Raw genomic sequence first — 22,566 nt, forward strand, 5'->3', positions numbered from 1 at the left:
TGCCCTCTAATATATGACATGAGTTATGAGTCCGCATTTGGAATACCTCCCCCCCTCCTAGTTGTAGTCCTCCCGGAAGACAGGGTATCGTCAAGGGTATGTGCTGTGCATGGGTGTGAACTCATGCTAATGAAGGCCTTTTAATATAGCCCTATATGCATGTGCAGTCAATGCATGTAGAAAGAATTTATGCGGTGTAAGAGGAAGGTATAAGCGATTCGCTTATTGGCATTTGTCGTTGAGGTTTCCTGTGGTAGCTTGAGTTGGCTGGCATATTTTCTTTGCAAGGAGTAGTTGTAAATCTTCCACTCTTTGTTTGATTGTTTTCCACTGGTTTTGAATTGTCGTATGTGGATCCTTTGAAGTCGATATTGTCGTATATTTTGTTGCATTTTCTGGTGGAACATTTTTTCTTTCTCCTTTGATGACTTGGGTCTTATAGATTCTTGTAGTTTTTGTTGTTGATTCTGTTGAGAGAGAAGGAGAGAACACAGAAGTAGAACCCCAAAGTGTGTAGAATACACACATGAGATGATGTATATATAGAGGGGACCTGGGTGCCATATATAGAGAAGCCATATATTGAGTAGCTTCACATATAAGCTCAACACCCCCGCTCAAATAAGGGTCCCTAACTGTGGATGAAAAAACCCTTGGGGGATCAAGGGAAAAACCCACAGCTCTATATACACCCACCGTTATATTATAAAAATCATTGAATATACAAATGTTTACAAGGAGCTACATCACTCCTTTTACAATGAATGTTTTATGAGGAGTTACATTACTCCTATCCTATCAAATACAATAATGAATACAAAGGTTCAATAAAGAGGTGTAAAAGCTATCGATTAGCTTGTAATCAAAAGTGTCTCCGTGAATCTGCTGTGTAGCTTGTCATCAATATCGCATCACCAAACATGTCTTCATAAATCTTTTATTGTCATCAATATGGCATCACCAAACATATCTTCATAAATCTTTTATTGTCACCAAGTTTGTCTCCATAAAAACATTCTTTGATCAATCCTACATAGATCATAGACTCCAAAAAAAAACATGTCATGAAAATTATTAGCATTGTTAATGAAATATTACGTTCACAATGCCATAAGAGATGGTTCGCGACGCCACTCTTTTGACGACATATATACGCACGACAACATATGGTACATAAAGTATAAACGTAAAAGTACAAAATATGTGATTACGTGATACAAATGATATGTGTATATACTACATAAAACAACATTTATCAATGTAGTGATCAATGAATACCATCAAAGTATTAACAAAATATCATCATTATATCAATAAAAATGAATAAATGATCATGGTATCAACGAAAAGCATCATGATATCACCGAGAATAATTATTGTATCAACGAAATAACATCATGGCATCACCGAGAATAACCATGGTATCAACGAAACATCATCATGGCATCACCGAGAATAACCATGGTATCAACGAAACAACATCATGGTATCACCGAGAATAACCATGGTATCAACAAAACATCATCATGGTATCAACAAAAATCACCATGGAATCAACGAAATATCATCATGGAATCACCGAGAATAACCATGGTATCAACGAAATATCATCATGGCCCAACCGAGAATAACCATGGTATCAATGACATATCATCATGGTATCAACGAAAATCACCATGACCAAAGTATTAACAAAACATCATCATGGTACCATCAAAATCACTATGGTATCAATGAGAAATTATCAATAAAACGACGTAAACTATATCTCTAAAAGAATAATTATACGAGAACCAATGAACGAGTATATCATATAACAAAAGATCATGTACCAACAGTAGCTCGATAGAATTTGGACGATCATCAACTGCTCGACTGAATCGGAACGATGTGTAACTGGCTTCTGCAGCAAAGTTACGTCAGTAACAAATATATGATTGATGAAGAAAAATATAATTGAGAAGTTTTCAATTATGAGAAAAATCAAAAGCAAAAAGTAAAATTTTGATTTTCAAACATATTCGCAGTCCGAGACGATAACCCAAAATCGGTGCAGAATTTAGAGAAACTTCCTTCTGCAAAGTTATAGACCACATCGATTCCGGTCTCCCATAGCGGGTAGTTTCTTCTGCAAAGTTTTAAAACACATTGATTCCGGTCTCTCACTCGGGTAGTTTCTGCAAAATCGTTTTCAATAAGCAGAAAAATAAAAAACAAAAAACGAAAATTGCTTTTTATGTATGTACGCAGTCCGCGAACGATAACTCAAAATCGATGTAGAATTTGAAAACACTTCCTTCTGCAAAGTTCACTTCCTTCTGCAAAGTTCTGCGGGTAGTTTCTGCAAAATCATTTCCAATTAGCAGAAAAATCAAAAACAAAACGCGGAAGCTGTTTTTCAGGTATGTACGCAGTCCGTGACCAAAAAACTCAAAATCGGTGCAGAATTTGAAGAAACTTCTTTCTGCAAAGTTGTAGACCACATCGATTCCGCTCTTTCTGGCGGGTAGTTTCGCGGGTAGTTTCTGCAAAATCGTTTCGAATTAGGAGAAAAATCAAAAACAAAAAGCGGAAGTTGCTTTTTAGGTATGTACGCAGTCCGCGAACGATAACTCAAAATCGGTGCAGAATTTGAAAAAACTTCCTTCTGTAAAGTTGTAGACCAGATCGATTACGGTCTCTCTTGAGAGTAGTTTCTGCAAAATCGTTTCCAATTAGCAGAAAAATCAAAAACAAAACGCGGAAGCTGTTTTTCAGGTATGTACGCAGTCCGTGAACGATAACTCAAAATCAGTGCAGAATTTGAAGAAACTTCCTTCTGCAAAGTTGTAGACCACATCGATTCCGATCCCTTTCGCGGGTAGTTTCTGCAAAATCGATTTTGATCAGGAGAAAAATCAAAAACAAAAACGTACTGCTCTGATAGCATGCTGAGAGAGAAGGAGAGAACACAGAAGTAGAACCCCAAAGTGTGTAGAATACACACATGAGATGATGTATATATAGAGGGGACCTGGGTGCCATATATAGAGAAGCCATATATTGAGTAGCTTCAGATATAAGCTCAACAGATTCTGTTTGTTTCCTCGTGCTGTTTGCATGATGTGGCTTGACATTGACAGTTGTAGATACTGCTCGATGGTCATCTTTGGCCTCCCTTCTTGTGTTGTTGGCCAGTTTTGAATTGGCAATTTTGCCGCCATACCAATATAGTCCGTTGCGTAATCGATCGATTGACTGTGGTTCTTTGAAGTTTTGCTGGCTTTTGGTGTTTTGTCTGTTCTTCTGCCCCCTTTTTTATAGGAATTCGGCTGTCTTGCCTTATCCAAACTTTGTATTTCCTCTTTTGATGTAATTAGGCCTTGGCCAGATCTGTACGCCGTACCCAAACTTGTCTGGTTCTGTGCATGGTTGTTGATTTTTTATAAGACGTTGCTGGACTTGTAAACTCTGTTTGTTGTTGGGCATATCTGTAATAGGACTAATCTTTGATGTTCTTAAAGTCGAAAAGAATGTAGCAGGGCATATCTTTCGTTTAGCACGATTTGAAAGATTGTTGAATAGTCTATTGAATAAAACTTATATAAATGAGTTGAGATATTAAGAGAGAACATATATTCTTTTTTTAAAATAATACACTAAAGACAGATTTGATAAAGATTAATGAATAACAGATAGTCTGTCTATGAACAGTAAAATTGAGATTTTTATTAATATCAATGTTTTATATTTATGTGTTTTAGTTCAAAATGCATGGGTAGGCTTAAAATAAGTTGAAAAAGTAGTGGAGTCCAAAAAATAGAGCTTTTATGAATCGCGACCTAAAGGTTTCATTTTTAGCCAAACAAAGACGTTTTTTGCAATTCTGTAGCCTTGTAGACTAGACCTATTCCCGTCGTTTTGAGTACCTGGATTGCTCTGTTCTGAGTTCGTTTGTAAAATTTATGATGAAAACAAACAGCAGGCAGCAGCAGTGTAGTATACACAGGGACAGACAAACATACAACAACATACAACTCTCCCTGCTATCAACCAAGAAGTGGATTTGTTTCTTCATGGTAGACTATTGCAATTGAGATTATGAAGGTACATAATTATGTTTGTTTACTTTGATTATCATGTTGAATTGGTTGCACGAGTATGTTCTTTTGGCTATTTTGTAGACGATGCAGAAATCAATGTGTGAAAAAGGATCTGTGCAAAGTGTCATGATAAAAATCTAACCTTTACGGATCGCTTAGCGATCACGTTCTTATATTATTCTCGCAGGTATACTTGGTGCGAAAATCGTGCAGGCTTTTCGAGGAAAAGTAGGATAAAAGCACGACGGGTGGTGTGTTCGGAGATCATTCACAGATCTCCTCTTCTGCGAGTGTGAGTACGAGTGCGAGTGCGAGTGCGAGTGAGAGTGAGACGTTGCATGCAAGCGGATTGAAGCTCGGGGGTGGTCGGGAGGTTCGAGCGCCGTACAGCGGAGTGCGACCATATTCAATTGCTCCTCTGTTGTATCAAAAGTCTGCAAAGATTCATTATACAAAGATCTCTTTCTCTACCTTTTGCTGTCTAGCTCTATTATTCCATTCCTGTGATACTTGGTATCAGAGCAAGCGGTTGATTCTGGACATGGACGGATACGAGAAGAAGATAAAGGAGCAAGAAGGCCTGATTCGACGACTACGAGAAGATCTAGAAATTTCAAATCGGGAGCGTGCTGAGGCTCTGCGGGGCAAAGCAGCACGAGACCCTGATATCTATGTGGAACTTAATGGTGAACAGGAAGACGAAAACCATGCTATTCCACCAGGAAACAATAATCAACGTGTCGGCGCTGGGGCACGTGGCGGTGGTGATGGTGGTTATGATGGAGATGATGATGATGGAAACGGTGGTGATGGACGTCGAGGTCGTCCACATGAAAGAGAGCGGAATGACGGCGAAGTGGAAACTAATGAAAGGGGAGGACGAAGAAGGAAACGTGATGAAGAAGATGCAGATGAAGATTCTGAAAGGGCAGCTTTGCAGCAAGTCTTCAAGAAGGCAAAGATTAACGAGTTTAATGGCATCGAGAAAACTGGCGAAGATCTCGAAGCATGGATTGAAGAGTTAGAAGATTATTTTGCATTGAAGAAGTTCTCTGAAGAAGCAAAAGCAAAGGTTGCAGTTGTTCATCTTCGACAAAACGCAAAGCTTTGGTGGAAAGCATACCTTAAACAGCGAACAAAGGTTACTCCAATCACTTGGGAGGAATTTAAAACGCAAGCATATAAAAGGTACTGTTCTCCACACTATGAAATGGATAAAAAGATGGAGTTTTACAAGTTTCAGCAGCAACCTGAGGACGAGCCAAGTCTTACTGTACATGAGTATAAGGAGAAGTTTTTGCGACTTCACAAGTATGCACCGGAAGTAGAAGGAGAGGCGTTGACAAACAAATTTATCGAAGGACTGCGTAAAGATCTGTATTATCAAGTAAAGGGTGCAGGGGCTACCGATTTTCTAGATGCTATTGCGAAGGCCGAAAATTATGAGAAGAAGGTGAAGTATGAGAGCCGCAACCCTACTCCAAGCAGAATTATACCTACCGGGCATAGAACGCAGAATAGGCCTTTTCAGACAAACACTGAGTTTCCCCGAAGGAATTTTACAAATAATCAGAGAAGACCATTCAATAATTTTTCAAATCAGAATCAGAATTTCAATCGAAATCAGAGTACAAATCAGAATGCTGTAAACAACAGCAATCAAAATTTGGGTCAGAATGATGCAAATAAGAACCAAAGAAGACGACAACCGCTGCGGTGGCAACATGATCCTGCTTTTCTAGAACGAGCAAGGAGATTTGGGTTATGTTTCCGTTGCGGTGAGCAAGGTCACAAGACGTTCGAATGCCCAAATAAGGAGATCGATCAGGCAGTTCTTGCACGAATGGAAGACAATATGAATGCGATGGACACCACGATTGAGTAAGTGCTCTGAAATTCCTATGAAATGTATGACAACGTTTGTTCATCATTTAAGGGAATCCGTTATAAGAATTCGGGGTAAGATAGGAACTGAAATTGTGAATTTTCTCATTGATTTGGGTAGTACGCATTGTTTTATGTCTAACAAGCTTGCGCAGACTTTGAAATTGAATTCTGATTCCCACATTAGGAGACCTATAGAACTGGCCAATGGGAAGAAACATTATACACAGGGTCATATTCAAAACTTACCTTTTTTTCTAAACAAAGAGAAACATTTGGGAGAATTTTATGTTATTGGCATGGGTGAACGGGATGTAATTTTGGGAATGGATTGGTTGGTTGCGAATCATGCATTGATTGATTGTGAGAGGGGTGAGTTGGTTTTTAAAAACAGAGATAGTCATGCGATTAAAGCTGAGGAGAGAAATACTAAATCACTTCTGATTTCTGCCATGAAACTTTTGAGGGGGGTGAGACAAGGGTGTGAGACGTTTCTTGTGTTTGCTAACGAGATTAAAGAGGATTCTGGGAATAAACAGAAAGAGGCAAATCCAAAATTTGTAGACGATCTCTTACATGAATTGAAGGATGTGTTCTCGGACGATCTTCCTGGTATGCCTCCGCCTAGAGCGGTAGACCACGCCATAGATCTATATCCCGGAGAAACACCTTATTCAAGGGCTCCATACAGCTTCAATATTGATGAGCTTAAAGAGCTCAAGATACAACTTGATGATCTTTTGAAAAAGGGTTTCATTAAATCTAGTGTATCTCCTTGGGGTAATCCTGTGTTATTCCAAAAGAAAAAGGATGGTACATATAGGTTATGCATTGACTACAGGGGGTTAAACAAACAGACCATTAAGGACAAATATCCTCTTCCTTACATAGATGAATTGCTTAGCCATTTGAGTGGTGCCACAATATTTTCAAAGATTGACCTTCGTTCTGGCTACCATCAAATCCGCATTAAGGTCGAGGACATTCCAAAGACTGCTTTTCGTACACGTTATGGGCATTATGAATTTACAGTTCTTGCTTTTGGTTTGACTAATGCACCAACAACCTTCATGTGCTTAATGAATAATATTTTTCACCCGTATCTTGATGACTTCATTCTGGTATTCTTGGATGATATTTTTGTGTATTCTAAGAATGAAGAAGATCATGCATTGCACTTAAAGAAAACATTTGAGGTTTTGCGTGAACATAAATTGTATGCCAAAGCAAGTAAGTGTTCTTTTGCAAAGGATCAGATTTTGTATTTGGGAAGAGTGATTTCTAAAGAGGGGATTCACATTGACCTTGACAAAGTTAAGACTATTGTGGAGTGGCCAACACCAAAGTCATTAAGGGATGTGAGAAGCTTTATGGGTCTAGCACAATATGAGAGAGCACACATTAAAGATTTCTCTAAGATAGCAAGTCCTTTGACCGAATTGACCAAGAAAGACAAGGGTTTTGTGTGGACTTCTACCTGTGAGACTTCTTTTGAGACCTTGAAGGCTAAAATAGCAGAAAAATTGTGCTTTGAAAGTTCCTGAGATGGGCAAACCATTTGTTGTGTCATGTGATGCTAGTGGTGAACAACTAGGGTGTGTTTTGACACAAGAAGGAAGAGTGGTTGCATATGAGTCTAGGAAATTAAGACGACATGAATTGAACTATGCAACACATGATCTAGAATTGCTTGCTGTTGTTCATGCATTGAAACATTGGCGTCATCTTTTGCTTGGTGTCAAATTTGAATTGCGTACTGATCATCAAAGTTTGAAGTATACTTTCACTCAGCCATTGTTAAAGAATAGACAAAGGAGATGGATTGAATTGCTGGCTGAGTATGATTTTGACTTGAAGTATTTGTGTGGGAAAGAAAATAAAGTTGCAGATGCATTGAGTCGTAGGCCCATGTGTAATTTGTTGACTGTTGTGCGATCCAATTTGATTGATGAGATACAAGCCAAAGTTGAAAATGATTCTTTTTACATGCCTATTTTGAAATTCTTGCGTGAGAATATTGGTGAGATGTATGAGAACAGGTATCACTTGTATAAGGGAAATCTGTATTATTATGACCGCTTGTGTATTCCTGCAAATTTTGCTTTTAAGAGTCAAATTCTGCATGAGTGTCATAATTCACCTTTTTCTGGTCATCCTGGATTGAATAAGACATATGAAAAGATTAAAAGTTCATTCTTTTGACCGCGTATGAAATTGGATGTTAAGAATTATGTGTGTGAGTGCTTTCAATGTCAACAAGTTAAGATTGAATATAAGAGGATGCTTGGTGATCTTCAACCCTTAGACATTCCTTTACAGAAGTGGGAGTCTATATCCATGGACTTTATCATTAGACTTCCTACTACTCATGGAGGGTATGATTCGATCTTTGTGGTGGTAGATAGACTCACAAAACAAGCTCACTTCTTTCCTGTAAAAATAACTGATACTGCTTTGACCATTGCACGCTTTTTTGTGAAAGAGATATTTCGTTTTCATGGCATGCCCAAGAGTATAGTGTCTGACAGAGATTCTAAGTTCACTTCTCATTTCTTGAGAGCAACTTTTGACTCTATAGGTACCCAGTTACGCATGTCTACTTCTTTTCATCCTCAAACTGATGGGAAAACGGAGAGAGTGAATCGTATTTTAGAAGATATGTTACGAATGTATGTCAATGAAAACCAATCTAATTGGAATGAATATCTACGTTTGGTTGAATTTGCATATAACAATTCATATCATTCATCTATTAGGATGACTCCGTTTGAGGTAATGTATGGCTACAACTGTCCCACACCTATTAATTTTCTTAACTCGAGGAACAAGGTAGAACTGTCACGTGAGATAGTTGAGAAAACGGATAACGAGTTGGCCAAAATTAGAGGGAATATTAGAGAAGCTCAAAAGAGACATAAATTGTATTATGACAAGAAACATCGTGTTCCCGAGAAGTCTCATTTGATTCTTGGAAAGGATAAGAGATTGTCTCCATGATTTGCTGAGCCGTTTAAAATTTTGAAGTGCATTGGTTCATTAGCTTACAAATTGGAAGTGCCTTCTCATGTTAAAGTGCATCATGTATTCTATGTGAGTTTATTGAAAAAGTATGTTCCTAATGTGCATCATGTTTTAGAGGACAACTCTAAGTTGAAAGATGACAGAACATTGACTGTAGAACCAAACTTAGTTATAGATAGGCGTGTTAAACATCTAAGAAATAGAGACATTGTAGAAGTTTTAGTTAAGTGGCAGAACTATGTAGTAGAGGATGCATCATGGGTTGATCTTAGTGTTTTGCAAAGAGAATTTTTCTCTCTTTCCAACTCTGAGGACAGATTTAATTTTGATAAGGGGAGAATGTAATAGGACTAATCTTTGAAGTTCTTAAAGTCGAAAAGAATGTAGCAGTGCATATCTTTCGTTTAGCACGATTTGAAAGATTGGTGAATAGTCTATTAAATAGAGCTTCTATGAATGAGTTGAGATATTAAGAGAGAACATATATTCTTTTTTTTAAATAATACAGTAAAAACGGATTTGATAAAGATTAATGAATAACAGATACTCTGTCTATGAACAGTAAAATTGAGATTTTTATTAATATCAATGTTTTATATTTATGTGTTTTAGTTCAAAATGCATGGGTAGGCTTAAAATAAGTTGAAAAAGTAGTGGAGACCCAAAAATAGATCTTTTATGAGTCGTGACCTAAAAGTTGCCTTTTTAGCCAAACAAAGACGTTTTTGCAATTCTGTCCACGTAGCCTTGTAGACTAGACCTATTCCCGTCGTTTTGAGTACCTGGATTTCTCTGTTCTGAGTTCGTTTGTAAAAGTTATGATGAAAACAAACAGCAGACAGCAACAGTGTAGTATACACAGTGACAAACAGACATACAACAACATACAACTCTCCTTGCTATCAACCAAGAAGTGGATTTGTTTCTTCATGGTAGACTATTGCAATTGAGATTATGAAGGTACATAATTATGTTTGTTTACTTTGATTATCATGTTGAATTGGTTGCACGAGTATATTCTTTTGGCTATTTTGTAGGCTATGCAGAAATCAATGTGTGAAACAGGATCTGTGCAAAGTGTCATGATAAAAATCTAACCTTCACGGATCGCTTAGCGATCACGTTCTTATATTATTCTCGCAGGTATACTTGGTGCGAAAATCGTGCAGGCTTTTCGAGGAAAAGAAGGATAAAAGCACGACGGGTGGTGCGTTCGGGGATCATTCACAGATCTCCTCTTCTGGGAGTGCGAGTCCGAGTCCGAGTGAGAGTGAGACGCTACATGCAAGCGGATTGAAGCTCGGGGGTGGTCGGGAGGTTCGAGCGCCGTACAACGGAGTGCGCCCATATTCAATTTCTCGTCTGTTGTATCAAAAGTCTGCAAAGATTCATTATACAAAGATCTCTTTCTCTACCTTTTGCTGTCTAGCTCTATTATTCCGTTCCCCTGACAATATCCTTGCGGTTGTATTGACTCTTGTTTCCTCCTTGACATGTATTGGTCATATGATAAGAAGGGTTCTGAAAAGTTGTCATTTCAGAATAGTGCTTCATTAGTATCCAAATCAATCAATACCCTGTTAGCTTTCATCCATGACACTGCTAAGATACACGGCGTTGCTGATTTACTTGGTGGCATTACATGGAATTTTGTAGTGTACTGGTGTGCCTGCACCGTGATTGGTATTATAATAGACCACAACGTGGTCACCTCATCACCCGATGCTACTTTCAACCGGTGTGTCTCTGGGATCGTCCTCATTGGTCCAAGTTTCTGAAAGAGCTCAAAGCTGATGACGCTCAGCAAATTCCAACATAGGTATGTAGTCTTCCCAATTGGTTTGCTTCTTACTAACGTATGCTCGTAGCATATCCTCTAGCAGTTGATTAACTCTTTTGGTTTGACCATCTATTTCTAGATGATCAGCCGTACTTAGATTAAGTTTATTTTCCAACTTTTGAAACATATCCCTCCAGAAGTTATTATTGAACTTTTGATTTGTGTCACTAACGATACTAGTTGGAAGACCGTAGAGTTTATATATATGCTCTACAAATAGCCGTGCTAATTCAGGTGTCTTATTCATAGTCTTAGTGGGAATGAATTGACCCATCTTTGTGAGACGGTGTATAATTACCCATATGGCATCATGGTCACGATTTGTAGTAGGTAGTCCTACTACAAAATCCATAGAGATACTCTCCCACTTGCCTTATGGAACCTCTAAAGGATGTAAAAGGCCACCTATCTTGATGTGCTCTACCTTATTAACTTGGCACCCCTTGCAGTATTGTAACTTACAATCATAATGTTGAAGGATTTCTGCCCATCTAGCTTTACGGCCCTTCAAGTCCGTTTGAGTAGTAAATTATTTGCTACTCTCATGGTCAAAAAATACTTCAAACTCGGCACCATATAAATAGTGTCGCCACTTTCCTAAAGCGTGAATTATGGCATAGAGCTCTCTCTCATAGACATAATAAAGGCCCATAGGTCTTCCCTCTTGGAGAAGTACCGCACTAGTTTCTTTATCACTATTATCGGTCTCTACCACAAATGGCTTATGTGAGTCAACGATTGCTAGGATGGGAGCAGTGGCTATAGCTACCTTGAGCTGTTCAAAACTGCATTTTTGTGCTTATTCTCAAGAAAAGGTCTTACCTTTTGCTTTAAGTTGGTCCATCATAGGGAAAACAAACTGGCATAATCACGGATATACTGTCGTTAAAATCCATCCATGCCTAAAAATATTTAAAGCTCCTCAACCGTGTTGGGATGTAGCCATCAAAGAATGGCAGTGACCTTGTCAGTGTCCATCTTGATGTCACAATAAGAGATCACATGACCAAGGTAATGTATCTCTGTTTTAAAGAAACCACACTTGCTTTGCTTCGCATACAACATGTGATCTTGTAGCTGTTCAAACACTAATTGTAAGTGTTCTATTTGTTCATCTTCACTCTTACTGTAAATGAGAATGTCATCAAGGAATACCACAATAAGTTTTCCAAGATAGGGACATAAGACACTATCCATTAGTGTCATAAATGTAGCTGGAGCATTGGTTAGACCAAAAGGCATAACCAAAAATTCAAAATGCCCGAACCGTGTTCTAAAGGCAATTTTGGAGATATCTTGCAAAAGGATACGCACCTGGTGGTATCCTGAATGAAGATCTATCTTTGTATAGTATCTTGCCGCATGGAGTTGATCAAACAACTCATCCACTCGAGGCAGATGATACTCGTTCTTGATGATTATGGCATTTAATCCGCGATAATCTATACACATGCGCATAGTACCATCTTTCTTTTTTACCAATATAATTGGTGATGCCCAAGGCGAAGTGCTAGGTCTAATAAAACCACGGGCAAGGTAGTCAGCCAATTGACTCTCAACCTCCTTGGATTCTCTACCACTCATACAATAAGGTGGTTTACTCACCAATTTAGTGTCTAGCAAGACATCTATGCCATGCTGCACATCACGTGTAGGGGGTAAACCCGATGGTAAATCATTTGAGAATACATCACGATACTCCGTAAGTAAGTGAGTCAGCTTTTGCCATGCAGAAGGAGAAAGTAAACTAGAGTTATGCTGGGATGGAGAATCTTGTAATTCCTGTAATGTTTGTTTTACAACAGTTGCACGTTGCTCTATAGAATTAAAATTGAGAGCACTTTGCTCGTTAGATTTGTTAACACTTTTTTATCATTAGAATTCATTGCACTTTGCATACCATTACTAGAATTTGACATGGCTCCAAACATTCCACCAAGGTCAATCATAGACTTGACTACATTGGCTGAAGGATTTGTAGCTGCTTGCTCCAAAACAGGGGTCAAACACAATACGGTAGCTTAAATCTACAGATTTAAACAGAAACAAAGTGAGTCTATTAGGGATTGTGCAACTCAAATGAAACAATACATTGCGAGATGCCAGAGCTAGAGATACCTGCAGAAGAATGACTAGTATCATTGTTTCTAGAGGGGATGCTAAACAAAGAACTTCATGCTATACTATATAGCAAGAAGCATACAACCCTAGAAGAGTGTGTGTCAGATGCTATTGACTTAGGAGACAATTGTGATATTTTCAATGAGGAAGATGTCCCTAAGAATAACCAAAGCGAGAAGACAACATCCACCAAACCAACACAAGTGGGAACGGCTCCTGCAACATCACTTTCAGCCATAGAAGACATGCTCAAAAGGATGAATGACATGATGAATAACAAGTAAAAAGCACCTATGAGAGGATCAGGACAAGGGATACCTCAACAGAGACAACCAATTAGACCGCAAAAATGGTGTGCAATCAAGGGTTAGTGGACCAACCGTGAGACCAATGAGTGCTACTATTGACCAAAGTATGAAGGGAATGTTTAGTACGTGCCTATGAGGCCACAAGGACAACCTATGTACAGATAGCAGCCTAATATGGCCCCAGCTCAAAGACCACTGATGGGTATGGAAAGACCTCACCCGTGTTGGGTCAACAACCTCCATATCTGGGACATGATGCAGTACCTGTAAAGTACATGCATCCAGAGGGAGTCATAGATGAACAAGCACTAGTGCCTGTTACATCCTATGCTCAGCCTAGTCCATCTACAGTAATGGTAGACAGAGATTGGTATAATTCACATCCACCACCAATGGAAGAACCTGTGACTTATACTACACTAGAGCTAGCACCAATGTATTATGTAGCTAATCAAGCTGTAAGGCCTCCAATGGTAAGACCCATGATTAAGCCACAAATTGGGAACTGTCATAAATGGTGCAGATGATCATTGGAAAAATAAATGCCCAAAGCCTAACAAGAACCTCAAGCCAGTTGAAGCTTATTTCTTACAATGTTGCAAAAAGGGAGGACACTTCCCAGAAGATTGTCCAAAAAATCCTTTAAACAAGGGTAAAACAATAGTGAACTTAGTCCAAGTGATACCTAGTAGCTCTTGTGAGAGTGAACCCATTTTTCCAATCAAGTAATCACCAAAGCCTAGCTAAGAAAAAGAAACATAACTCCTCTGATGATTTGGAAAATAAAAAAATTTCCTCTCAAAAGACCAAAAGAAGTAGAAACAAAAGGTATGAGATGAGAAAACAAAAACAAAGGGCTGAAAACGAAGAGAAAGCAAAGAAGCTATTCCAAGAAAAGGTGAAAGAAATTGGAAGCGAAATCAAAGAAACCACCGTGAAATCTTGAGGATCAATTTTGGTTGAGAAAATTTTTGAGCCTATTAATGCAGCCTTGGAAGCTTACCAAGCGGGACTTAAATCAGGCCAAAACATGGAAAACAAATGGAAAAACTATCCTTCTCTAGACATGGAAGCAGCTAAGCTTGAAGCGTATCAAAATTTGGTAAGAATCACGCAAGAGATGCTGGAAACACAAAAACCCAAGCTCGATCGAGAGTATGGCAAAACCTAAGAAGCTTGTGATAAGAGCCAATAAAGAAAAATCCAAAGTGGTGGTAGAACCCCACCTTGAAACCAAAGAGCCAGAACTTATAGTGTCAGACAACGAAGATGCCTTAGATGGAATTCCATTCGCAGAAGAATCCTGGCCAAGACACTTATGTGAAAAAGTTAGAGAGATCAATGATGGGAGCCTAACTTTAAATTCAGCTCCTATAGAGGAAGTTTGGTTAGACAATCTACCTCCTGATATGGACGTGGATGTACAATCCTTGTATGGGGATTGCGGATCTGAAGCTTTGAAATGTCTAAACCATTGACCTTGAAAACACTACCCTCTTACTTGGAGATAATGAAGATGAATCCATAGTGTGTAAAACCACTCAAGTAAAAAGAGTGGAACAACCCTAGAAGTAGACAACATCCATTCAATCATGTCTACACCCATCCAATGCACACTTGCTTTAGGATAACTATTGAAAATCAGGCCATATTTATGGAATGATCTACAGAAAACTTTCAAGAAGGTGGGAATAACAGGGCTAATCGCAAAAGAATTGGAGAAATTGAAACACAAAATGGATACCAAAGAGATTCGATTGGTTCCAATGAGAAAAGTTGGAGAATACTACGAAGGGGAAGAAGGAAACACAACCCTTCCAATGAAATATAATGACATAGAAAACATGGCAATACTGGATAGTGGGGCAGGCATAGCCATAGCCACAAAAGTAGTATGAGAGTCCTGGGGACAACTAGCCATTAGACAAATTCGCATGAAATTGCAATTGGCTGATGGACATAGCGAAAGACCCTTAGGACTGCTTGAAAAGGTGATAGTTAATTCGTGTGGAACTGAATATCAATACACTTTTTCCATAGTAGACTTTGGAAAGAAACTCAATTACAAAATCATATTGGGAAGACCTTTCATGCGACAAGTACAACACATCCAAGATTGGAGAAACAATTATTTGTACTTGAAGCAAGTGTGATCAATAACAAGAGTTAATTTGAAAGATCACACTTATAGAGATGTCATGAAAACTCCCATACAAGAATTTGAGTCAGTCTCTTCAACTGAAACTAAGCTTCCATCTTGGTTGAACAAAGACACTCCTATTTAGATGTACGAAGCTTCAGAAAACGGAAGCTTAAAACGAGAAGAATGTATCTTAGAAAGGGATTGCACAGACAAATCCTATGTACCTTAACCCTTTCCAGAGCATTTGTTTGAGCCATTTGAGTGGACTCAAATTTTAGCGACAATGGAGGTATGTGTAAATACATCTATGCCTACTCAATTTTGCAATGAGGAAGGCTACAACATAATTCCCATCCAAATGATCTCAACCCTTCGCATTGAAGACGAAATTTTGAAACCCAAGAACTTGATGAAAGCTCAACAAGTCTTTTCAAACCTCTACTATGATGCAACAGATGAGTTAGAAGAACATCCAGCTACCTTGGATGATTCGGGGTTGAAAAAAATAACATGTAAGAGCTAAGCTACTCATGAAAGGAGGGGAGGAAAAGGATTTTGACTTTCCTAACCAGAAACCAAGAAGACAAAAATGGTATAGAAGAAAAAGAGACACGAAAAATTTGAAAGCCAGACCTATGCCATCAATCTCCAGTAGAACACGATTTCTAATGCAGATAGAGACACATGATTGTGTCAAGGACAAAATCACTGGTAGATATCCTTTAAAAAAAAATACAAAAATGTTAAAAACAATGAGAAAAATAAGAAAGGAAACTGAAGCAAAACCTAAAAACCAGAACAAGGTTTCAACCATGACACAAATGGAACAAAAAAAGAAATAAAAGAGTTGAAAAAAGCTCTAAAGGAGGTATATACAACTGAAATGTAAACCACTGAAGAGGATGGTAAAGATGTAACGAGTGTTCCATCCCATTACAAGAAATATACTCTCCAAGATTGGAAAATCATAATCAAACAACCTGTTTAGAGAACTACGAAAATAGGGTGAGTCCTACCAGGGGCCTGAAAACGCAAAAAGATAGATCTGACGGAACTAGGAGAAGAGTCTAGACTAGCCTACATTGCAAATGACCTTATGGAAGAAGAAGAAGATCTTTTATTAAGCTTATTGAAGGAATACCGAGATATCTTTACTTGGTCTTATAAGGATCTCAAGGGTGTTAATCCAGAAATCTATCAATATACCATACCCATGAGAGATGATGCTAAACCAAGTAGACAAAGGCCCATAACATATAATAAAACATTTGCAGAAATATCAAAGAAGAGATTGAAAAGGTAAAGGAGACCGAATTCATTTATGAAATGGAACACCTAGATTGGATGTCTTCCATTGTGGTAGTACCCAAGAAAAATGGAAATTAGGAGTGTGTGTCAACCTCAAGAATGTGAATGCAACTACCATTAGAGACAACTTTCCTCTTCTAACCATTGAGCATGTTTTAGAACGAGTTGCAGAAAAGAAGCTTACAGCTTTTTAGATAGCTATTCGGATACAATCAACTTTTTGCTGATCCCAAAGATAAGCATAGAACTGCCTTTGCAATGGACTGGGTATTTTCGCGTATCGGGTTATGCCTTTTGGGTTAACTAATGCTCCTACCACCTTCCAAAGATTAATGAGCCTGCTTTTAAAGAATATCTTCACAGTTTCTTGGAAGTATATATGGATGATCTATGCGTACATTCCATCAATCCAAGTTGATCATTTTGAACACCTCAAAAAAGTATTCGAAAAATGTAGACTTTATAGAGATTTTCTTAAATCCTGAGAAGTGCACATTCATAGGTAGACAAGGAAAAATTCTTGGACATATAGTGTCTAAAAAATATCATAGCTACTGACATGGATAAGATTCATGTTATTGCTGATTTGCCTAGAACAACAACAGTCAAGGGGGTTCAAGTCTTATGGGACATTGTGGATATTACAAACGATTCATTTACATGTACGATATAATTGCAAAACCTATGTACACCTTGATTACACACTTTGAATGGACTGATGATGTGAAGAATCCTTCATGAAGCTTAAGAAAGCTCTCACTTCAGCTCCAATATTGAAAGCACTAGATTGGAGTAGATATTCCACATACATGTAGATGCTTACAATTTTGCCATTGGGTGTTATACTAGCTCTACCAGGAGACGAAAAAATTGATTTTCCTATTTCTTATGCTAGCCGCGAGTTGAATATGGCAGAAAAGAACTATATCATCACCAAAAGTGAAGGACTAGGAATGTTCTATGCCGTAAAAAAGTATAGACATCACCTATTAGCTAACAAATTTGTGTTCTTTGTGGACCACCAAGCCTTATTGTATTTGGTCAACAAGCCACGCAACACAGTAAGAATAGTGAGGTGGTCATCATTCTTCTGGAATTTGATTTCACTGTAGTTGTAAAAAATGGCCACTACACATAAAAAAGAATATCATTTGTCAAGGATTGTTTTTAAGAGAACCACTTAAAGGAGTAAATGATGAACTACCAGATGCATATATCTGTTCTTCGTGAAAATGATACCTCGATGGTCAAAAAACATGGTATCATTGATGACCATAGCTCAAGTGGATTTGCGAATACCATTTTTTATTACAATCAGATTAATTGAGCAGTTGGCTATGTTCAATTACTAGATGGAAGGCTATACAAAAGAAATCGAGATGGAATATTGCTTTTATGCATTAATCCTGAGGAGAAGACCCAATACCTAAGTCAAGCACATATTATCATAGTAGGACTTCACTTTGCGGAAGATAAAACTATGCGACGGATTTTGAGACTTGGAGCATCTTGGCCAACTATGAGGAGTGATGTTCATTCTTTTGTGAAAAATATTGTCCTCGGTGTCAAAACAAACATCCATACCTCATGTAACATTGTTCCAAATGTCACCTATTCCTAAGTGGAGAAACTACATAAAATGACCATTGGTCATAAAGGGTTCTTCATTAATAAAATATCCATTAACTTGGTTTTTTGTTGCATATTCCATAGGGCAACCCTATGTTGCTACCTATTATTTGTAATAAGTAAATGTTTTTTAGGATCAATCTCCATTATAGTTGTACATGAAATCATACTTCGCCTTACATGATACACTTGGGGTATCCTATAAGAATACGTGGAAAACAAGTTGAGTTACAAAAGTGGATTCTTTTGAGAGTCTATCAGAATATTGCTTCTTGGTAAGATGAGGAGTAGACAGTCCATGTCTATTTAAGAATTATACGAGTTATTCCTATATCTTATCTCTTGTATATTATTCGTTGACTTGCCAATTCACACAATTATTACTCCTACTCAAATCTCTCATGCTTAAATTCTTGTTGAGACGTGTCAAACATATCAAATTTGATTGTATATCATGGGATTACATGTGTATGCCTTTAAAGCGCTAGAAGGGATACTTTTGTCAAAAAGATGATTGGCACACTACAACATCCATCAAATTGTGGAGTTTAAGAAGTTTTGGGGATCCCTCTATGTTAACCATAGATAGTTCACAAAATGCTCCATCTTTCATGAAGAACAACTCTACTTTTGGAATAAAATATGCATGTGGAAGGTAAATGTACCTAAGGACTTAAACTTAGAGTGCCAACCTTTTGTTTTCTTCTATAAGTAAGCCCAAAACACCTATCAATAGCTTGAATTATATACATCTATAAGAAGCACTCCAATTTTTGGAAGAAATTGCTTGAGGAGATAAAGAGTTAACTTTTGCTCAATTAGAACATCTTGCTTGAGATAATCTACTATTTGCTGAGAAGAGAGAAATAGGCTTTTCTCAATTAGAGCGTTTTGCCTGGATAGGTTCTACTATTAGTCAATAATTTTTCTGAAGATAGGTTCTACTAGTAGTTAAGTAGTGAGAACAATAAGTTTGCTCAGTTAGAGCATCTCACTTGAGGTAGGCTTTACTCTTAATTTGAGATCTAAGTAGAGAAAATAGAGGTTTCTCTTGGTCGAAGGGACAATCTCCTGTGAAAATATTGACTGCAATCATTCAATTTGATTTTTGCTACAAGCACATAATTATAATTGTGTGGGACAGTATTTGACGTGATGCAAGTTTAGAGAGGAGAGCATTACTATTCTTATGGAGAGTTATTTCATTGATCAATGTTTTTAAGGACAAAAACACTCCTTTAAGGAAAGTAATATTGCCACAAAGACAAGGGCATGACTATGTTGGCACACGAGTCAATTGAGCATCCAAGTTAAGTGGTCTCCTCAAGGTAGGCCAAGAGAAGGTAGGCTAGGAGGTCTGTAAGAAGAGAATGTTTGGGTGGACAAAGGCATGTGTTAGTGCTTGGTCCTCAAAGTTCTCACCTAGAAATGTTGGTATCAAGGACTAAGTCCGAGAGGGAATAGGTCCATTCGAACTACCCCCCAAGTCAAGTCATCAATCAATCAACACCTAGTGGCTATCAAAGCATGTAATCACTATATTCAAACTCAACTAGCTGTCAAGCAATATGGATGTTTCCGTTTCCTCATTGTAAATGTGACCTTCTACTAGCATAAATGGCACTATAATTAGTAGCCAACAAGAACACCAATACCCACATGGAAGTTTAACCGTAGAAGGTTCGGGATCGATGTTCACATATCTTTATAGTTATCATGGGAGCAATGACTCTCAACGTTGGTGGAGTAAAGCCATGTGAATACATCAATAGCCAAGGAACACACACAAACATGAGGAACAAGTATTTCATTTGGCATTTTAGCTTGGCGTATGGTGGGAGATAATTGAGGTTTGGCAGGTCGGATTACGACGACGTAATTAGGAGTATATAAAGCGGGTGCTGTAAAGGCTGGAATAGTAGTGCCCGCAAAACTGTAAGCAGCAGTGAGCACATCGAGCAGCATTTAGGGCTAGAACCCATCTTCATCATCAACAATGGCAATGGGGAGGGTGGAACTCTGCACAGGTATAAGAATATGGCACGTCTGTGTTATTATTCTACAATTATACAAAAACCCACGTCTGTGTGCTATAGTCATATCATATGTCGTAATATTATTGATCTCCTTTTCTGGCCACCGCAGTGGCGATGGTGGCGGCGCTGCTGCTAAATATCATGGAGGGGACCTCCGTCGTGCAAGCAGCTACGCCCCGCAAGTGCAGGCTGCACGACCTCGTGCTGACCAACACTCCCGTGGCGACCGGGCTGTGCGAGTGGGAGCTCGTGAACAACTGCCCCTGTGAGGCCTTCAACATCATTGCAGCCTGCCAGGACCGGCGCTGGAACCAGAAGATCATCAGCCGCTTCGCCATGGAGGTGGACGTGCCCACTTTCGGCCACTGCACTCTCCTCCCCAACGTCAAAGTCCAACCCGTCTCCTCCGGCCTCCGCTACGGCCGCACCTACCCCTGCGCTGGCACTCTTCCGCTCTCCCTCGTCAATGTCGCCTTCGCCAACCCCTGCCTTTGATCATAGACTGGCCGGACCACTCGCTCCATCAACATACCTCTTTCTGATCCTTGAACGGGCATCCCATTCTTTCTCTCTTGGTCCAGAGTGGAAATTTCATTTGCCTACATAATTGTGAAAATCTCTCTCTCTCTCTCTCTCTCTCTCTCTAACTTAAGTACTATATTACATTTTGTTACATGTTTACATCACGATGAGGAATTCCATCGTGTTATTCTGTTGAGGAACTGGCAGTGCTGCACAGTCCTCTAACAATTTATCTCGAATCATAGACCAAGGCAGTTGGAAACTGTGAAAGGTGTGTGTATCAAACAAAGCCGAGTTTCTAGCATTTCACAAAAAGGATAACACCCAAAGTCTCAGAGAAGCAATACATAAGTCTAAACGTGTAGAACCCGTTTGAATTGTTCCATAAAGCAGTCTATATTCAGAAACTTAGTCTTCCAATGCATCATACAAACATATCCACCAAGCATATATTATAGGGAAGTTCCAAAATATGTGCTTCGTTGTCTCAAGGGGGCATTTTCCATTAGACATTCTCTTTTTGGTAACAATTCATCATACATCAGATAGCTTCTTCAACCACCAACGTTGATCTAGATTGAACTCGCAAATCTTGTTGCATCTGTTCTCTATCTAAGGCTAAGGGATCAAGTATAGATAGAAACTTTTGGTTGGGGAGGTCCATCAATTTGTTGAAGTCTCTGGCAATGCTCAATCTTTGAATCTTTGATTAAATCGATTGCAAGAAGAAACTTTCAAATTGCTGACATGTGTACACAACTGTCCCCAAGTAATTTTGAGCCCATTTCCTAGTCTGAATCTTCTCTTAGCCACCATAAAGGCAATAATATTTATGTTAGAGTAACAATTTGATTGATTGGGCTTAACCCTCTTATGCTTTTTTTCCCAAGTAAACAGCAGGTGGTTTTTTAAACCCAAAGCTCCACCAACAAGACTCATACCCTAAGGGATTACCTGTATATCTGACTCTACCATCCCAAATCAACAAAGCACATTGTTTTTCTCAAGACTTAACCAACATATTAGTAGTATTCTCACACAATTGATGATGAGTAGCACAAAACAATTTGTCCCATGCAAACATATCCCAAACACCATGAAAGTACACAACAAGATTATACATCAATTTGTTTCAGTAAGGTTTCCCTACTAGCCACCATGTGCATTTGCAAATGAAGGATACCCAATCCTCCCAAGTGAATAGGCAATGCCAAATGCTTCCAGGCGAGCCAAGCTACAAGAGAAGATCCCCATAAAATCTCAGTATTTTTGATGTAAATCTCGCAACTGGTCAAGTATCAAAGGGAAGAAAACAAAGCATATAGAGGAAATCCACATAGCCTGCACAATCCTCAACCTAACATGAATTGGCCATTTAGTACAATGCCACAAAGCCATTTTGGTTTGGATTTTATCCTCAACCCATTGTGTCAACTATTTTGCAAATACATCAACTCCTAGAGGATAAACAAGGTTCCTGAATACATTTTCCCTAAGAATTCTCTTTTCTTGCCAAATCAAGCTATGAAAATTATTGTAAAGTCTAGGGGAGACTAGAGCCTGGAATCCACCTCCCAACCTCGCACTATAGCCCCTTCGCCCTAGCTGGATTCTTTTACCACATTGTCTATTCCGGCCCTTGGCCCAGTCCAAGACTCTCTGGCCTTGCCCT

At 38.6% G+C, this 22,566-nt stretch overlaps 1 protein-coding gene across 1 annotated transcript; it reads right to left on the reverse strand.

The window, feature by feature from the left end:
- Positions 1–20,504: 20,504 nt before the first annotated feature.
- LOC147427995 (uncharacterized) lies at positions 20,505–20,934 on the reverse strand. The gene is made up of 2 exons (XM_086496791.1): positions 20,905–20,934; positions 20,505–20,861 (listed from the first exon to the last, which is right to left on the reverse strand). The coding sequence occupies exons 1-2, from the start codon at positions 20,932–20,934 to the stop codon at positions 20,505–20,507; spliced, it is 387 nt and encodes a 128-aa protein (XP_086352917.1).
- Positions 20,935–22,566: the final 1,632 nt, after the last annotated feature.

This window comes from Adiantum capillus-veneris, chromosome 23 (assembly GCF_014529385.1).
Source record: "Adiantum capillus-veneris isolate H3 chromosome 23, ASM1452938v2, whole genome shotgun sequence".
NCBI classification, from domain to species: Eukaryota; Viridiplantae; Streptophyta; class Polypodiopsida; order Polypodiales; family Pteridaceae; genus Adiantum; species Adiantum capillus-veneris.